The following is a 17,267-nucleotide window of genomic DNA, read 5'->3' as shown; positions in this document are numbered from 1 at the left end:
TGATTCAAAAACCTGCGAGTACGTATCGTTGACGACACTGCAAGGTGCTTAAAGCAAGGTTGCTCGGATTAACCTTACGTGGATCAACAGTGGTATTAAAAGAGCCTTGCTGCGGCTTATACGCAGAAGAGCAATGTGTTACTTCTTCAACCTTGATATACAGAGCGTTGGTGTGTAATAGCCACAAAGCTGATTCATTTGAATCACGTTAGTTGGCTCCTGATCTCTGGTACTAGGCCGGCTCTTGCCAGAGGCGCATCAGCATTAATCAAATGACGAGGATGCCCACCCTCCACAATCATCACGGCATGAGTATTCTGCGACTCTTTCACAATACTTCCAGCATAGCCACACTTCAGGAACCCCTTATGTCTAGAAAACGGACATTGGAAACGTACAGTCATCGACGAGGTTGTTTTGGAAATATGAGTTGTACGTCACCATCGTATCGCCTTGGGTACCGCTCGACCTTGGGCTTCGTTTGAGGCTGAGGTAGGGTTGCGGACCGCGACCTGCGGCACGCTGACCAGCGTTACCGAGACTGAAGAACGTTGTGCGATTCAGCGCGGAGTACGGAGCCCTGCTGAAGTGTGATCATGAGATAACACTGCCCGCCCAACCCGGAAAAAGAGAACACTACACCGTAGTGACTACAGTGATCCCTGAGTAATCTGACCACATCTAATCTCTATTTATGCTAATGTCGATCCTCCGATCGATATGTACCAGCTAGCTATGATCTCTTTACGTGTGTGTGATGATGACTTCTCGAGGCTTGACAACTCTGCTATAGTTCTCGCTTATTCAGACGAGGGTTCGCGATTGATCCTGTCTACTTTTCTCTTTCGTATACTCATTATCAGACTTATTGAGAAATAGTCAAGAACTTATGAGATTACAAGATATGTCTATGACGTGTCCGATATTCGGTTCTGAATCAGAACTTCTGATCTGTGACGTTAATCGGGAAGTCCGTATTTTTGCAGCTCGTTACATTTCGAGCATCTTACGTACTTCAGGGGTTCTTATTTGGATCTTAATCTTCGGTCTATTCCGTCACTATTACTCCGATATGGATGCGAGTCCTAGTAGAGAAAGCGATGTTGGGTTGCACGCTAGTCCGTCGTCGATAGCTTCTAATGGAAAGTCTGCAGGGGAGGAAACCGTGTCGCTGTAGTGTGCACACCTACCTCTGGCAGTTGATGCACCCCATAAACTGATCAGTGCTCATCATACATTGGGGCAGAGCAGCGACTAGTGAAGGATTCAGTGGAGAGAGAGTGTTATCCCTTCGATGGGATCAGTGTTCCTGCTTCCCCCCGATCAAAGAGAGAATTGTAGTTTCCTATCCCCTCTGGCATCACTTCTCAGACATCTGCCTCCGACATCGCATCATACGATGTCGGAGGCAGTAAATTACTTTGGTCATCAGCAAACTACCAGTCATGTGCCTTTTAGAGTCCTACCAGTGATGTTCTGTAATGATCCATGCCAACTCAGCAGAGTATCACCCTTCTAAGGATTCCCATTGTACGAGCCTGAGACATATTGGATATTTCATATCTTGTTCTAGTAGAACAAGATATGACATATCCATCTAAATCTGATCTCAACTAAATCTGCACCACAGCACTCAGAAAATTCAGTTCTCTGAGCGCTGTTTTGAGTTCTCCGAACTCTATGGGGTCACCCATTGCAGGCAAAACTGAGCGAGAAAACTCCCAATATTCAATCGACCGCTCTCTGAGTCTCGGATGATGCCGAACGGCGGTCCAGTAGGGGGAACAAATACATGACCCATCGCATGGCTGCCATATAGAGTAACGCAATTCCCAAGCAAGTGGTAAGAAAAACATCCGTTATGGAGAATTTCTCAGGATGGCGCGCGCGATTCCCCAAATCCAGAGCAGGCCGCAAACGCGCAGCAGAAAAGATGAGCACGACACTCGCAAAAGCTGGACGAGTTAAGGTGAGCGGCTGCATGCCGTGAGGTACGATCGCTCTGGGTAGAAATTGGCGCCCGCGGAAGCTCTCGGGAGATCGGTGATGAATGCCACCCCGGTGTGTGGTGGTGAATCAGTGATTCAGAATCACCACCACCGTGATGGGCTCCACAGGTCGTGAAACCCAGCTTAACATAATAACAAAGACATCCGGTCACCGGATTCCGGTGAAAATGTAAATTTGAAAAATATCGAAGAAAATCACAACCTCAACTGCTTATCTGGTTTCGCCTTGACCGCCCGTCTAGCTCTCGTCAGAATCTCCTCGGTGTAACCGTTCGGTGACTTTGCCCCTTCGAAGACCAGATCCATCGCCGCCTCGAAAGCCGTCCCGGCGCTGTTCATCGCATTGTACCTGTAAGTACAATCTCTCCCGTCTCCAACGATGCCCGATGATGATGAGGTCATGCTGTACTAACAGTCTCCCGAGGAGCAACAGGCCGAAGAATTCGATAAGAGTTCTTTACTGAGGATCCCCTCGGTTCTGGTCGTCCACAACAGCACTCATCTTGATAAACGAGTTCTTCACTTGTGTCTTACTGACTATTCCATGAGCAAGCCAGTTAGCTATATGCTGGGAAGATATCCTACATGTATTCGAGCCATGTCGACTCCACGTGGTAGCGAGGCATTACCGTAAAGTGGCTCGGTCTTCCATGAGACCCACATTGTTAATGTCCGGAACTTTGCTGCATCCAACGCCGAGATCGACCCAACGTACCTGGTGACGAAGTCAACCCATATAGACATAGCCAACAACCCACAACATAGCCGAGAATTCCCTGGGCGTTGTTGTCAAGCTCGCGCTGGATATCTCTCTTAGGAAGCCTATCAAATCCCCAATACCACTCAGCCCCGGCGCGCTAGAGACTCACGTGGCCACAGTCGCATCGAATGGGGGCTGCAATAACTGATGACGAAGCTGGGCGACTATCGCTGGATCAGTGGGGATTGTCTTCTGGACCTGGATAGGGTGATACGCTACGTCAACATGGTGTTTCGCCAACAGTAAACCCCCTGTTCTGGACAAAAACAAACTGTCTGGCACTCGAAGATCAATCCTCACGCATGAACGCCTTCCTCAGAGAAGTTCTCCGAGAAAGCCTAGTAAGTAGCTCACCGCAAAGACATCCACCATGTGGTAATGCAAAGCATGCAAAGTCGCAGCAGTGGGTGATGGGACCCAGGCGGTTGACGCCCCTAGCACGAGCCACACAACATACAACAGTCATATACAATGTGACTGCCTCACCAGAAAGGGGATGGTCGGTGTTTTGATCGAGCATTGCTTTCATCGAGTCGGGCTCGGCCCACATGCCTTTACCTTGCCATGATTGGATTAAGACGGGATTCACTATAACTGTTTAGCACCAATCTGAGCCCGCATGCCCATGCCAGCTGAAAGCCCCTCGATGACATTGAGTTTCTCGTGAGCCTGTGTGCATCTAGCCTTCTTCATTTCGCCCTTTGGAGCAACAGGCAACTTCGAGTGCATACAAGTGTGGATTTCATCACCCGTACCTAACCCACCATACGGCGCACGCCATTCACATATTCCCCGTTACGGTCCATGAAGCCAGTATTAAGACAGACAACACGTTCACGAGCAGCATAGATGCAGGACTGTAGATTGACGCTTGTCCTTCGCTCTTCATCCGTCAGCTACAGCAAGCCACTAACAGCGACGGCCCTTGTCCACGATGCCCCCTACCCCTATCTTGATGGTCTTTGGCGCCAGTCCTAGCATCTCCTCCACCCGATCGAACACTCGACAAGCAAAGGCTACTTCATCAGGTCCATGCAGCTTGGGCTTGACGATATAGATAGAGCCAGTATCTGACTCATGGCGAATTCCTATTGGCGATCCTACCAACTCGTTGACGATGGAATATTACGACTGTTGCGACCGAGCTGGCGTAGATCAAGTAAGCCAGCTGTAGCGGTTACCAGAGCATCGACTAAACCCTCGAAAGCCTCGTCACCACGATACCTGCCACTTCCCAAAATACTCTACCCACAAGACGGCGACGATACTCACAAGATCGCGTCCGTTCTCAGACGAATGCCGACGTTTCTAACCAATGCGACCACCCTCCCTGAAAGATGCCCAATATAAACTCATATGCACAATGCACTGTACCAGGCAGAGTGACAACCCCCCCTCCCCCGGCCATTCTGAAGTCCAGATCCGAATTGAGTCGACGCGTAACGGTTTTGCCATCCTTCTCGAAAGAGGTCTCAAGATCGCCTATAAGTGGCCTCTCCAAATCACTCACTTGCAAGAGACGCTACCTCTCATAAGACCGGACCAATTGGAATAGACTCGAGCCTTATCATCCGCATCAACGGCCGCTACTGAGTCCTCGCAATCCATGATAGCAGTCAGGGCAGCCTCCACAACGACATCGACCAGACCCATACTATTTTGCTTGCCAACCTGACGAACTATCAAGCTGTCGTGACTCGAGTGCTGACTAGATCCCACCTGGGAGTCCTTGTGGATTTTGGTGATAATATGAAGTCCATTATGGACGAACACCAAGTCACCCTTGCTCGCATTACCCCGATATCCAACGAAAGCGACCGGCGACTTCAGTCCTAGGGAGACTTACAACAGCAGAGCACCTTACTCGAGAGGATCACCAGTGGCCTTGTCCTTGGTAGTACTGGCCACGAGCTGTTCTCGGCCATCCACCCAAATAGATGCTAGCTCAGACCACTGAGCATCAACTAGAGGCAGTATATGATCCAGCTGTTTGAACACGAACCTGCAACTGAGAGCTAGAACCAATACAATACTTGGCAGGCGGCTACTCGAGCACAGCGAGGCCTCGAGCGGGGTCGTACCCACTCGAACAGGGGTGTCTCGGAATGACATCGGAGCCGTAAACAGCATCAAAGAGGGATCCCCACCTACACCAAAAATGAGTAACACCTGCGAAACCTCGCTACTCTCCACCTCGCATTAGCAGCATTCAGAGCGTATCTAGCGTTGTCGATCGGGACGACGAGTAGCGGCCCTGCCAGCGACGAGATCTCCGGATCGACGTTCGTGGTCGAGATGGCGATCTTGGTCGCAGGCGGGTCGACCAGATATCTGAAAACCAGATACCAACCTGTTACCTCGAAATCGATACGGTAGCGGCGACAGACGATTTCGGGCTGGAAACATACAAGCAGCAAGGTTGGCCTCACCCAATCCTCTTCAGGAACTTCTCCTGCTCTTCCTTACATCCCCCTTGATACCACTCGTCTATCGCTGCCTGGAGCTCATCGCGTCGGGCCAAAAGGGCGGCATTCTCAGCCGTGAACTCTGCCAACAACTTTTCCAAATAATGCCAGAACTCTGATGTAGTCACTCCCGTGCCTGAATAATGGCAACACTTCTCGAGCAGAAGACCAATGCGGTATAGGGATCATCAGTTCGGCTGAACAGAGCTTCGACTACTCTATCTTAACTGGAAGTGCACTCACCCGGAAGGATATTCTTATCCACGGCGTCCTTCAAAGTCTCATGCACCTGGATGTCACCGATAGTTACGTACTTGCCTGTTTCGGTCACCATGTCGAAAAAATAAAAAAGTACAACAGTGGTAGAAGATTAAAGCGGTTATCGCGTTAAACGTTAAACCTGAAAACTTTCCAGGCCCGAAGACGCGAGGATATAAACTAGACCCACAACTCCTACCATAAGGCCAACGTCAACTCCTACGTCTATTAGATGTAGGAGTTAATGAATGCGTCACGCATTCATTAGTGCGTCACGCATTATGCGTGTTAGAGCTCGTATGTTTGTTGATTTGTCGTGCTACCCATCGTGAGGTATCCTCTTCCTTATGCCAGCATTGTGGAGCTCTCATCCTTGCATCCCATCACTGGAGGCTGAGGCGGTGATGCAAGTTGCAGTCCTGTATTTCCCATCGGTGCACACCGACCGGGAGTACTAGTACGCGGCAAAACATGCAGTACATTTCATGCACGGACGGACCACCGCACGCATGCATGCATTCGGAAACAGTGTCGCTGAGGGTGTGTATGCGTGCGGTTGGGGTGACTTGAGCCTGAGGGTTAGGGAGGGAGGGATTCAGCTGCCGAAGCTCGAGCGTCTCCGGACTCGTTGGAGTTCCTGCCAAAGGTTCTTCAGAGGAATGTTCTTCCCTATTCCTTCTACGTCTGAGGAAACTAACTCAATGAAGTTCTATGAATGTGTAGTACCACAGCGAGATGCCTGTAGTAGACAGCGCAATCGCGCGCTTTCATGCTTAGCGTCGCGCATAGCTAAGAACGTGTATCGCACTGTGCTCCTCTGAGATAAGAGCAGGTTTCGTCTCTGCCTTGGGATTCCCAAGTTGGGAGCCTGTGTTCATCAGCAGTCCGAGGGTGGCGCTCACTACTAAACGATCCCTTCACAGAATGATTACAAAGACAGCACCTCGTTTATATTTGAAACACGTCAGGTGTTACACGTGGGATCCACGCTTATGTCGTGCAGCACGGTAACGAGGCAACACACCGAGCAAGTACGCTCTCGCGTTGACTTGAGCGAGTCGTGTGAGCTTGTTCCATCCACGACTTTCGAACGCCCGTCCTTCCTCTGGCAACACTTCCCCGAGTGCGTCGAAGGAGGTATATATCACACCAGGGCAACTCCTAAAGTTGTATTGATCCCTCTCCCTCTCTGGGATCACGGCGTGTCCGGCGGAATGACAACCTCACGCACACAATCCAGGAGAAGATCGACCTAAAAAGCATGAAGCCTGAAAAGTATGAAGCATCAACTACTAGGCTTCCTGGCACTCACTTGGCGTTGGCTAAGGTTTATCACCTAAATGGGATTGGTAGTGAGGCTCTGCCTGCCACAGCAAGCCAATCCACCGAGTTTTTGATCTTTGTCGTGACTACCAAACGTTCTTCTCCGAGTTCTTGCATTTTCCTGTAGAACAATTTTTCTCAAATTCCTCCTTGAATGCTGGTCACGCCTAATCTGCAGGCGAAGCCATAACGCGGAGATTCTCGGGTCACCCGGCACAACGAGACAGCTTTCGTACTTGATGATAGAGAATGATTCCATCCGACTTTCCTCCGTCTTCGTTGCAAAAGCCGAGTGGCACTCGCTGCCTTTTCCATACCCAGGTTCTCGTCAATATCTTGGCCGCCACTCCACTCATACGACGAACATTCTTAAACCTACTTTATTTTCACAAGAAAAATCCATGAGCTTACCGTCTCTTCTTTGAGTCTTTTCTCTGTCACATCCTTGTCTCCAGAGCGAACCGACCATCTATGTCGCCACGAGGAGGAGTGCCGATCTCGTCATGTGATCTCCCTAGCCACGTAGATGAACCTGCTCAACAAGCAATCACATCATGTAACATATCCTTCCAGATGGACTAACCTGCTCGGCGCCACCGGAGTGGTATGCCGCCATCGACGATGGCCCATCGTTTTCTTAAAATATCCGTATTGGTTTAATTTGAGCCAAACGGATATTCACAACCGTGTCAGTTCTTAAACTCGAGCCGCAGGCGAGATGAATTATAGCTCTGAGTTCTTTGGCCTGAGAAGTTTTACTTATTATGAATGATCTTAGTAAGGTGAAATGCCCAATATGTGTGAGATGATCTTAAACGTATTGGGCATTTCACCTTGAGACGTTCCGAGACAAGATACCTGGTATCTTGTCTCGGAACGTATAGGAAGGTAGGATGGTCCATCCTATCTTCATCCACCGGGAACATGGGGTGGTGATGTTGATTCCTACATCTAATCTCGCAATGAAGGGTGCTCAATATGCCAAGCCTATTACGCCTTGCATTTTTCTCAAATCCTGAATGAAAGAAAATCGACCCTCTCATTTATGAGGACTAGTCGGTTCATGAAGTTTATGAGGACGCTGGAGATGCCCCCACGTAGTGAAAAACACATCACGAATTTAAGGTGGTGCTGACGAGTTGGAGAAGATCCAAGACTATTGTAGGAAGTATTCCGGTTCAAGCCGCGGAAGTTGCATATATCATATATACAATATATGCGGAAACCACAGTTACCACTAGGTCTCGGCTGTGAATAGAACGCGATGACGCGATATATCACATAACGTGATATAACGCGATATACGATTCGTGGTTTTCGCGAAAAGGCGGTTTTCAGTAGCGTTTTTTCGCGATGTGATAGAGTCGACTGTCACTTCAAGTTTTTCGCGTTTATCGCATCGTGATTTGCGCGATCTGGCGTTTAACAGGTGCATCTCCACTGTACCTTGCGGCTCGACTTCAAGTGAGCGAGTGAAGGATGAGGACATTGTCTGGGATTGAGTATGTTCAGAGCCCGAAGGACTCTGCATGGTTAAGTGCATTCTATGCTCCGCGGAGATCTTCCGTGAAAGTTTCCTGATTTTTCCGGGAGTAAAATTTCCAAGGAACTTTCCTGACTATGCTTCCGCCGGGGAGCCTTAAAGGGTGTGATGGAGAATTACGGCTTCACTAAGACTTTCTTAATTTAATGAATCAACAAAGACTTAGTTAAACCAGGACACCAGTACAACGTGTGTGATCCAACCTGTTATCCACGTAATGCAACTCAGAACTCGCAGAATAGCATGAAACGCTGGAAGGATAACACAAGCGCTTGTCACTCACGAAGCCTCTGCCAGGACTCGGTGTAGTGAGGGCCCTCAATCACTCCGTGCCTAAGCAAATCACCTGTCTCATGCACGGATGAAGCATGGGAAGGGATCTTCTCGGGTATTCACACAGTACCCAGTGTAACAACATAATTAAACAGAATATTCTGTCAATTCCTACAGTGACTCCAGTAGAGTCCTCCTGACAATGTTCTCAACTGATGTACATTCAAGTGAACAAGCAAATGGATCCAACCTTTTCAAGATCGGCTACTGATGGTGCTCATACAATAATTGACCAAGTATGAGCATTGTCAGTAGTCAAAGTATTTCCCTAGAAGATTAGAGTAGGGAAAGTCACAGTACAGGACTAAGCACCCATCGCTTTCTCTCACTCAGTAATGAAGGCGGTAATGAGCTCAGCCGGCGTAACATCAAAAGCAGGGTTGCAAGTCTCAGTGCCGTCAGGGCAGATGAGCTTGCCGTTAACCTACTCAAGCACAGTAGCGACCAACACGACTCAGTGGTAGCTACCATGGTCACTTCCGAAGCGTCGCGCTCCTCAATGACAATGTCCGCGCCCGTCTTGCATGACAGATCCAACGTGGAAGAGGGCATGCAACAGTACACCGGCACCTTATGATACCTAACAGGCTCGGTCTGATCCATCAGTGAAGACCCTCCCAACGGAGGCTCACCGTGCAACAATGGCGAGGTTGTAGGTGCCGATCTTGTTGGCCACATCGCCATTAGCAGCTACACGATCGCAACCGATGAGCACCGCGTCCACAGAAATCGACTTCATTATCTTGAAGCTACTGCTTTCCCCTCGAGCTGTTTGTTGCTGTTTGTGAAGCTTACATGGCCAGACATGCCGTCAGTGATGAGCTTATGAGGGACTCCTCGATGACGCAGTTCGAAGCAAGTGAGCGAGGCGCCTTGCAAGCGTGGTCTGGTCTCGTCGACGTACACCTATGGTCACGGCGGTGGCAAAGCCGACGGTCTTACATCCTGTTTACCATGGTGTTTTCTCTTCCAACCCTTTCGCATAGACTGTAGCACACCCCTAAGGCAGTGCCATGGCCACAAGTAGCTAGAAAGCCTGACAGGGGGACGAGCGTTCTATACTGACGGATGAAGTAGACTTCAGCTGACACGCTCACCAGTATTGCAATGATGCAAGAGTCTTATAGTTCCAGATTTGCCGCGTCTGTCGAGTATATGAGCAGCTCCATTATCGCCCAACCTGCGCCTCGATTGCGACGGTCGGACCCTCCGAATTGCTCACATCCGATTAGTTTTGATGTCCTCCTCGAAAATCATCTTAGCCGCTTGGACAATTTCTTTCACATCCACCTCACCGTCACGCAGACCCCTCGAAAGCACCACTCCTGTCGCCCAGCTCAGATTAACAGCAGTCGGACGAGCACTATGACGATCCATGTCCGAACAGCCTCTCAAAGTCAACAGCGCCACTTGCCTGTCGATATACTCCTTCGCCTCGAGCAGAGTACTATACTTCACTTTTCCATGCTCCTGTTGCAGTCTTAACGCCTCTAATGCGATGGCGAATCCACCAGCGGCTCCTATCGCCGGGGCGCCGCGCACCTGCACTTCCTCTATACCGTATTCAAAGACTGCCGTTGAGCCCGCTGAAACGTGTTTTGTTTGATGCATACCTTCATCGTTTTTATGACGTTGAAAACGTCCTCCTTGACCGCACAATCAATGTAGGCTATCTCATGCGGCAGTAACGACTGGTCGAGGACCCGGAGGAAAGGCTGACCTGACAGTACTGGAGAGCTTCCAACCAGCACTGGTAGCCTACCTTCTCCCGACTGGATGAACTCTAGGCTAGAGATGCTCGCCATAAAGACGATGGTGAAAAACTGATGTCTCGGCAAGTTGACTCCATATCCATCATGGTATAATTGGTGTTTCTACTATCTGTATTGATACGACAGTTTCTACCCCAACCGCAACTGGTTGGAATTGAATTCCTCAAGCACGTGAACCGCTTTCACATATTGTCCGAATTGATCACTGTATGAGCTGCGATTCACCCGGTATTGGCGAGCGAGCATTGAAATACGTCTCGGAAGAATCAATCTCGCGAACAAGAAACTCATTCTCTCCCGAATTCGAGATCAATATCGGTAGTCGCCGTAATTGGTGTTGAATGATTCAGCACCTTACTCGGTGGCCTCTTGTCCTGGACAAGTTGTCTAGCTTGAACGACATAATGGAAACGCTCCTTCGTGTCCACAGGGTGCTCTAAAGCAGCCGAATAATCATCTAGCTATTGTGACGGGCGCCCCGAGAACACTGCGCAAGATGATAACGCACACCTTCCAGAGGAAAAAATACCCCCAATGCAGAGACGCACATATTGCCAGTAGTTGCGATTCTTTCTCGACGACACGCAAAGGCTTTCGTGTTCAATAGGCTCCTCCTCGGTCTCAAGGGCCATCAACGGATTGTATATAGGAGGATTGAGGCCGTCACCGTTGAGAAGATCCCGTGGACACTTCTTTCCCATTCACACGGACGTCCTCTGTCAAAAATTCGTACCGGAATCGACTAAACCGCATACCGCTAGGAATGGGTTCTGATTGAGGATAGACTAGCATCGATGTTGCTGAGCTGCAGCGGAGACGTGGCCAGTCAGCTATCGATCAGTATGGATCATCGATGCGTGCGCGATCACCCAACCTCATTGCGCGTCATGGGCCGCTCGAAGATCCAATTCCTTTGGGAACGTCATCTAACGTAGTAGTGTACTTGAGCTCTGAACTTACGCAGAGTGTGAGGTCATCACCCTCATAGAAATGGTGTTCTTGCTTGGGCAGCTGAACCCTGGATGGTGTCCATGGAAAGCTCCCAAGGGTGAATAGATGGCAAAATACAAGGATATGTTTCACCTCACTGTTGAGTCCCTTTTTTTAAACTCTGTCTCGCCACATGAGTCGGCATTCTGATGAACATCAGGCCTCATCGGGCTCGCAGGGCTCCAATCATGGTAGGCTAAGCAGTAGTTGCCCTATACATAGTCATTGTCAATGTGAATGGCGACTGGCATTCGCATCCATTCTGAAGAAGCCTCGCGGTCGCACTTAGGGTTTTCTTGGGAAGGCGTTTACAGAGTATCTTACGCTGAAGGGTTGTGACTCAGGCCCTCGCGATTCTGAGTCCCCCGAGGAGCGGAAAGGAATGTTAATGTCGGCCAAAATGTACTACCTCCATAATGAGTGTATCCACTGAGGAGGCCTTAGATTCCCTTCAGGCCGACTCAGCGTTCTTATGACTACTGTCACAGTGATAGCAGCCTCTGTTCGGATTGTGACGAAGGTAGCGGCCTAGCCTATTGGACCTTTCTCGGCCAGTGTTGGGGAGTATATGTTCGATTTCCTCGGCTGAGTTCAGGAGTTTTCGCGCGAATTATGGTAGAAGTGCTCAAAACCCAACAAGAGTGTTCCGAAATTCAGAAATCTTATATTGTCACCAACATATGTAGTTGACCATGTGCATAATTTCCCACACTATTCTCGAGCACGCGTATCGCTTTCAGTATCCTCTGGTGCGTCAGCGGCCGACGACTATGCTGCAGTTCCCAGCGAGAGCGGACCCCGAGGCAGGAAGCGGGTACCAACCTCTCGTGGTTGCTTTTGGATCCAGCAGCGGTCTTAGGTTCGGCGTAAGAATTCACCACGTGGTACTCGACGGAATGTATGTTCTTCGGATGTGAAGAAAAGGAAGATATCTTGTTCCACTAGCTCTAGCGATAGTAAGCTGTGGGCCCCCCTCCCTAAGAGACAGTTGGCGATTCTCGCATGTTCCTGCTGGGCTTGATCGGTTCTCGTCTATCGCCGTTGCAGGCCTATCGGGTTGATGGTATAAACTCTTCAGATTGTCACTCGGTGGCAGAAGCGCACGAGGGAGGTTCATCGCCGAGGGCTTCAAGCGGTCTTACGGAAGAGCTCTGTGGTCCTGCCTTCAACGACTATTGCAAATGTGACGATCCACAGGATCCGGTTTCACTGGTAGGAGGAGTTGGGCGGCAAGGACCGTCTTGGTTGATGATGGGGTACGCCTTAGCAACGAATTTGGCTTGATGTCGGTGATGGGAGTCGGAAGGCCAGCGATGAGATAGACTTTCTCTTCTCGTATCGCGAGGATGACAGGTTCATAAGAGGTATGCTCTACTCAGGCTTGTGCATGCGTGCATATTCTCGGTCTCAGGGTTCTCCGTGACCACTCTGCAGTTCATGCTCCGACAAGCTCGTCCGATTCTGCATCCAGTGAGTCGTAAGGTCATTCAGGACAGCGTGTTGGAGCGGGCCGACAGGATGGTCAAGGTGACTCGAACTCTACCACTTACAATGGCAGTAGTAGTAGGCTCTCTCAGTTCCTCGAGTCCACTGGTGCCATTGACCCCGTCAATGTAAGAGACCTAGCAAGCGTATCACAAGTAGAGATTACAAGGCGAGACATGCAGCATCTCAGCTTAGAGGTAGTCGCTGGGGACAGGGGCCTTGTACACTGGGGTCAACACTCAGGTGTGGCAGTTGATGGCTCGACAGTCAGTTTACGTGGAAGAGGACACTTTGGTGGACATGGATCGGACACAATTACGTACGAAGGGCTTTTTTAGATTTACTTGGATGCGCTTTGGAATCAGTGATGTTGAATTCGGAGCTCCGCTCGATGTTTACCGAGAACTTCACGGCGGACCAGCGGCGACAGTTTTACCCACCAGATGGCACACCGTTTATGAGGATTCACGAGGCGATCATAGGAGGAACCGAGGTGGGAAAGGACGAGTGAGCTCATTGATGGCACGGCTTACCAGGACATGCCACAGAGTTCGAGGACACTCGGTGCTGTGCAGGGAATTCTAAGGGACTTACGAACGGTAAGGAACCTCGCTGCTTGACTCAGCTGCCTTATCCCGATGGGATGACGACTCACATTGAGGAGGTTGGGTCGAAAGCTCGATGATTATGAACTTTCATCTTGATGCAGCTCGTGAATCGATAGTTTTACAATGCTTGACGTTAGCAGATAACAAGTTGTATCTTGTAGCAAGTCCAAGCCGGAGTTAAATGGATACAACGAGGCTTTCTCGGTTCTTATCAGATACTCAGTAACGCCCCTGAGAATATGAAGTTCATGGTCTCATACGTTATAGTTGGGGCACTTGCCGTGGTTAGCGGTCCTATACGAGCTAGGTGAGGATTGGGGGGTATGGGACGGAGCTCTACTATTCCAATTCTCTCACGGGAATCGCGTTCTCGTGAATAACCGCGAGAACATGGACTTACTAACGCAAAGGAGTGCATCCGCTTGAGCGCATGCTAATGAGGATATGCTGGTGTGATTTCGCGAGTGTCCACGTATGGTCTTGATGTCACCAACCTGTCACCATCGACTCTGCCACGGGATGCGATTGTCTTGAAAGAATCTTAGCGTATCGGGATCAGGTACATGACTGGTCTCAGCCATTCGTTTGAGATACCCCCAGCTGAGATTCACGAGTGTGAGGAGTATTCCTCTGATGGGGATGTGCACGGCGAGGATGAAGACGATTTGGAGGGGGAAGATTTTGATGATGAATTCTGACAATCAATTGTCGAGAACTTCCGAGAGTTTTCGGCTTTTTTCAACTACATTTGTTAATCATTTTATTTTGATAAAATTCTGATCATCACACAATTCTGCCAGCGGATCATCGAACCGCACGAAACAGGTATCATTGAACGCTGTAGTCGTTGTAGTCGTTGGATACTGATTCGACGCTTTATCCATGTGTGCCGTCATCAACACCACTAGCAGTATAATCAGTCGTGAAGTTCTTGTTGGATTTATCTGAGGCTTGAGAGTAGGGTTGCGCTGTAACAGGGGTGGGTGTTGGGGAGGAGTCCCGTTTCAGGGGATTGCAGGAACTGCAGAGCTTGGCTGAGATGTGTCGGTGGGCTGCTCCGCCGAATGCGCTGGCTACTATTTATGATACACTTCAGAGATCGCGTGCCACGCCTGCTAAACTGACCTGGGTTCATACTCCTATCCTATTGACCTTACCCATCTGTCCGAGGCGCTGCCATGGGTCGGCAAAACTGATCCTCATTCTGACGACTCTGTTGTAGCTATTACTTGCTAAGTTATACCCTCATGACGTCATTTCGGCTGGCTGCTGCCCTTCTGATCGCTCATATTACATCGACGATGCACTCGGCGGAGCACATGCTCAGGAAGACGCGTGGTTTGGAAGCAGTCCTGAGTATGTTGATTCGTGCAGCTGTCTCTGGCTCGCAAGCTCGATGTGGGCTTCGGCCCGTCGGATTCATCTCGACTCGACTTCGTGGGTTTATCAATCTTCCCTAGATACGCCGACTCCTACAGCTGTGGCGCCGACCTCACGAGTTGCCATCACGTCGACTGGAGCCTCAACAGTCGCGGCCACTACCATTGCCTCTACATCAACGGCAGCAACTTCCGCTCCGACATCTTCCGTTTCTCGGACCACGGCTGCTGGTGTCGAGCAAGGTGAGAATCACATGCTTGGTAGTTAGAGACGTCTCATAGCGTTGGATCATGTGCTGATGCGCTTCACCTTGTGGAGTATTTGTGAGCGCACTCATTCCTATCATTTTCAGCGTCTCCACCACCCTCTGCTGTGGCTCCACCCACCTCACCTTCTTTGGCGACAGCCCCCTCGCCTACTGCGGCGTCCGCTACTACTGCAGCAGCGGCATCCATCTCCCCTAGAACTACTGATTCCGGAGTGTAAGCATGCTGACGTCGCGCAGCATGGCGAACGATTCTCGAGTATCTAGGTCGGGTACAAAATTCAGCAATCTGGTGATGTACTACCTGGAGATAGGCATAGCAATCAGTTTTGTGGTGTGGGCTGTGGTGTCTGTCTATGAATGGTGGGTCCAAGCGGCCTACCTAGTGTAGAAGTTGGGCTATTTGCTAGGTGGAAGGACCAGTACAGACTCCCCGAAAAGCAACGCTCAAGACAGGGGGCGGTGACACGGACCAAGGTATATTCCAGCCGAGCTTGCTCTTGGAAACGTCTTGGTGTCAGATGAGTGACTCTCAGCGGAGCTGGAGCGAGGCAACAGATACGGGTAGGTATGGTATGCTAGGTCCTGCGCGAGACGGGTGTTGTTGGCAGGTGGTTACGCGCTACAATCCGAAGTGACCAGCTTTGATGAAGGCCCCCCGTCCCCAAAAAGGGTAGAGCTACCACTCGATCGTTCTTGCCGAGATTTCTCTCGTGCTACCTCAGTACAAGGCAAGAAGAGCTGAAGCGCTACTTGGACAGAAGCGGAGCTTGAGGGAAGTGGTCTGATGCTCCATGGCATGCTCAGTCTTAGACTTCTATCGTAGGCTTGTTGTTATCAACCTTGTGGCTTTGGGTTATCTGAGTACAGCCTGGTGGAAGTGCGATCTCTTACTCTGGAGTCATATTGTATTTCTGAGTTGTGGCATCAATAGCCTCCTTCTTCAAGGAGGCTTCTTGATGTTCCTTCGTTCCCTCCCGATCAATGTGGTTGATTTTGTTTTTCATGAATCGCCGAAATTGGAAGTTAGTTCTGTCGTGCGAACGAAAATGATCTCCCAATCTCGTACCCCTGCGGAATTGTTGTACTACGGCATATCTTGGGGTCATGGCATAAGTGTCACGCCGAATGGAATCGTTTGAATCGAGGCATATCTTGGGGTTATGGCATAGGTGCCCCGCCCGATGGGATCGTTCATATCAAAGCATATCTTCGAGTTATGGCATAGGCGCCCCGCCCAATGAAATCGTTCATATCAAAGCATATCTTCGAGTTATGGCATAGGCGCCCCGCCCGATGAAATCGTTCATATCAAAGCATATCTTCGAGTTATGGCATAGGCGCCCCGCCCCATGAAATTTGTCTTATTGGAAGCGAAATAGGCGTTAAAGAGGTGTAGAGTCTACACTATACTGTAGATGGTCGATCGATCGGCCATCTTCCTCCTGTACTTAGTCCACTCCAATTCCCCCCACTGACAGTAGGGGTACTCCTTTCGGTATATCGTCTCCTGCTTGTGATGTGATAACGGCCTTCTATCACGAGCTAACATTCATGTGTCCAACAGGATGAACTTCCACCATCGATGGGACGATTCTCTCGTATGCGACTAACACCAAGGCGTCGTGTAATCGTATGATCAAGGAGTCGAGTGGAGCAGATTCCATAGCTCTTCTCGTGTCCCGCAAGCAGTGACACGTTGGTCGTCTTGTGCCTTTCATTGTCACGGATCTAACTCTATCAGGTGGATGTGAAGACGGGTGGTTCAGAGTTTATGTTGATCCTTCATACTCCTTAATGTCGTGTTTAGTGTAGAGCTGATCAATTGATGAGCCCGAGGGATGGATCGCGGCTATAGACGCGTGATTTTGTTGAGTGAAATAAAGAGAGGTCATCGGCTTGAGACCTCTTCGTATGTCTTCCACGTTGGCGTATTGACGTCCTGGCAAGGAAGTGCTGGGTCTAACAATTATCAAGGCAACTTCCCAGGAATGCCAAGGGGCACGCAAGTTCGGCGATTCAACACTGCTTCTAAAGCTCCATTGACTCTTTATCTACGTAGGTCACATTCGTTTT

The 17,267-nt window shown here is 49.8% G+C and overlaps 4 protein-coding genes across 4 annotated transcripts; 2 read left to right on the top strand and 2 right to left on the bottom strand.

Annotated features, from left to right (window-relative positions):
- Positions 1–2,204: 2,204 nt before the first annotated feature.
- On the bottom strand, positions 2,205–5,568 carry Pmar_PMAR029192 (Malate synthase G, putative; the record flags this gene model as incomplete). The annotated part of the gene is made up of 20 exons (XM_002764706.1): positions 2,205–2,358; positions 2,471–2,590; positions 2,639–2,724; positions 2,768–2,831; positions 2,879–2,967; positions 3,124–3,203; positions 3,256–3,327; positions 3,375–3,524; positions 3,569–3,665; positions 3,715–3,839; positions 3,899–3,993; positions 4,042–4,099; positions 4,144–4,251; positions 4,296–4,440; positions 4,489–4,601; positions 4,647–4,771; positions 4,818–4,916; positions 4,963–5,100; positions 5,199–5,370; positions 5,478–5,568. 20 exons carry the CDS (start codon positions 5,566–5,568, stop codon positions 2,205–2,207), a joined length of 2,181 nt encoding a protein of 726 aa, XP_002764752.1.
- Positions 5,569–9,016: 3,448 nt separating this feature from the next.
- On the bottom strand, positions 9,017–10,496 carry Pmar_PMAR029191 (Translation initiation factor eIF-2B subunit delta, putative; the record flags this gene model as incomplete). Its single annotated transcript, XM_002764705.1, has 9 exons — positions 9,017–9,115; positions 9,160–9,271; positions 9,324–9,433; positions 9,487–9,597; positions 9,645–9,727; positions 9,789–9,871; positions 9,914–10,233; positions 10,305–10,411; positions 10,454–10,496. 9 exons carry the CDS (start codon positions 10,494–10,496, stop codon positions 9,017–9,019), a joined length of 1,068 nt encoding a protein of 355 aa, XP_002764751.1.
- Positions 10,497–12,890: 2,394 nt separating this feature from the next.
- On the top strand, positions 12,891–13,306 carry Pmar_PMAR029190 (hypothetical protein; the record flags this gene model as incomplete). Its single annotated transcript, XM_002764704.1, has 3 exons — positions 12,891–12,980; positions 13,031–13,066; positions 13,277–13,306. 3 exons carry the CDS (start codon positions 12,891–12,893, stop codon positions 13,304–13,306), a joined length of 156 nt encoding a protein of 51 aa, XP_002764750.1.
- Positions 13,307–15,006: 1,700 nt separating this feature from the next.
- Pmar_PMAR029189 (hypothetical protein) lies at positions 15,007–15,168 on the top strand (the record flags this gene model as incomplete). The annotated part of the gene is made up of 1 exon (XM_002764703.1): positions 15,007–15,168. A coding segment is annotated over one exon (162 nt), but the record flags the coding sequence as incomplete, so codon positions are not given.
- Positions 15,169–17,267: the final 2,099 nt, after the last annotated feature.

The sequence above is a fragment of the Perkinsus marinus genome (genome assembly GCF_000006405.1).
Source record: "Perkinsus marinus ATCC 50983 genomic scaffold scf_1104296976606, whole genome shotgun sequence".
NCBI lineage: Eukaryota > Perkinsozoa > Perkinsida > Perkinsidae > Perkinsus > Perkinsus marinus.
This window is presented reverse-complemented; position numbering and strand designations above follow the sequence as displayed.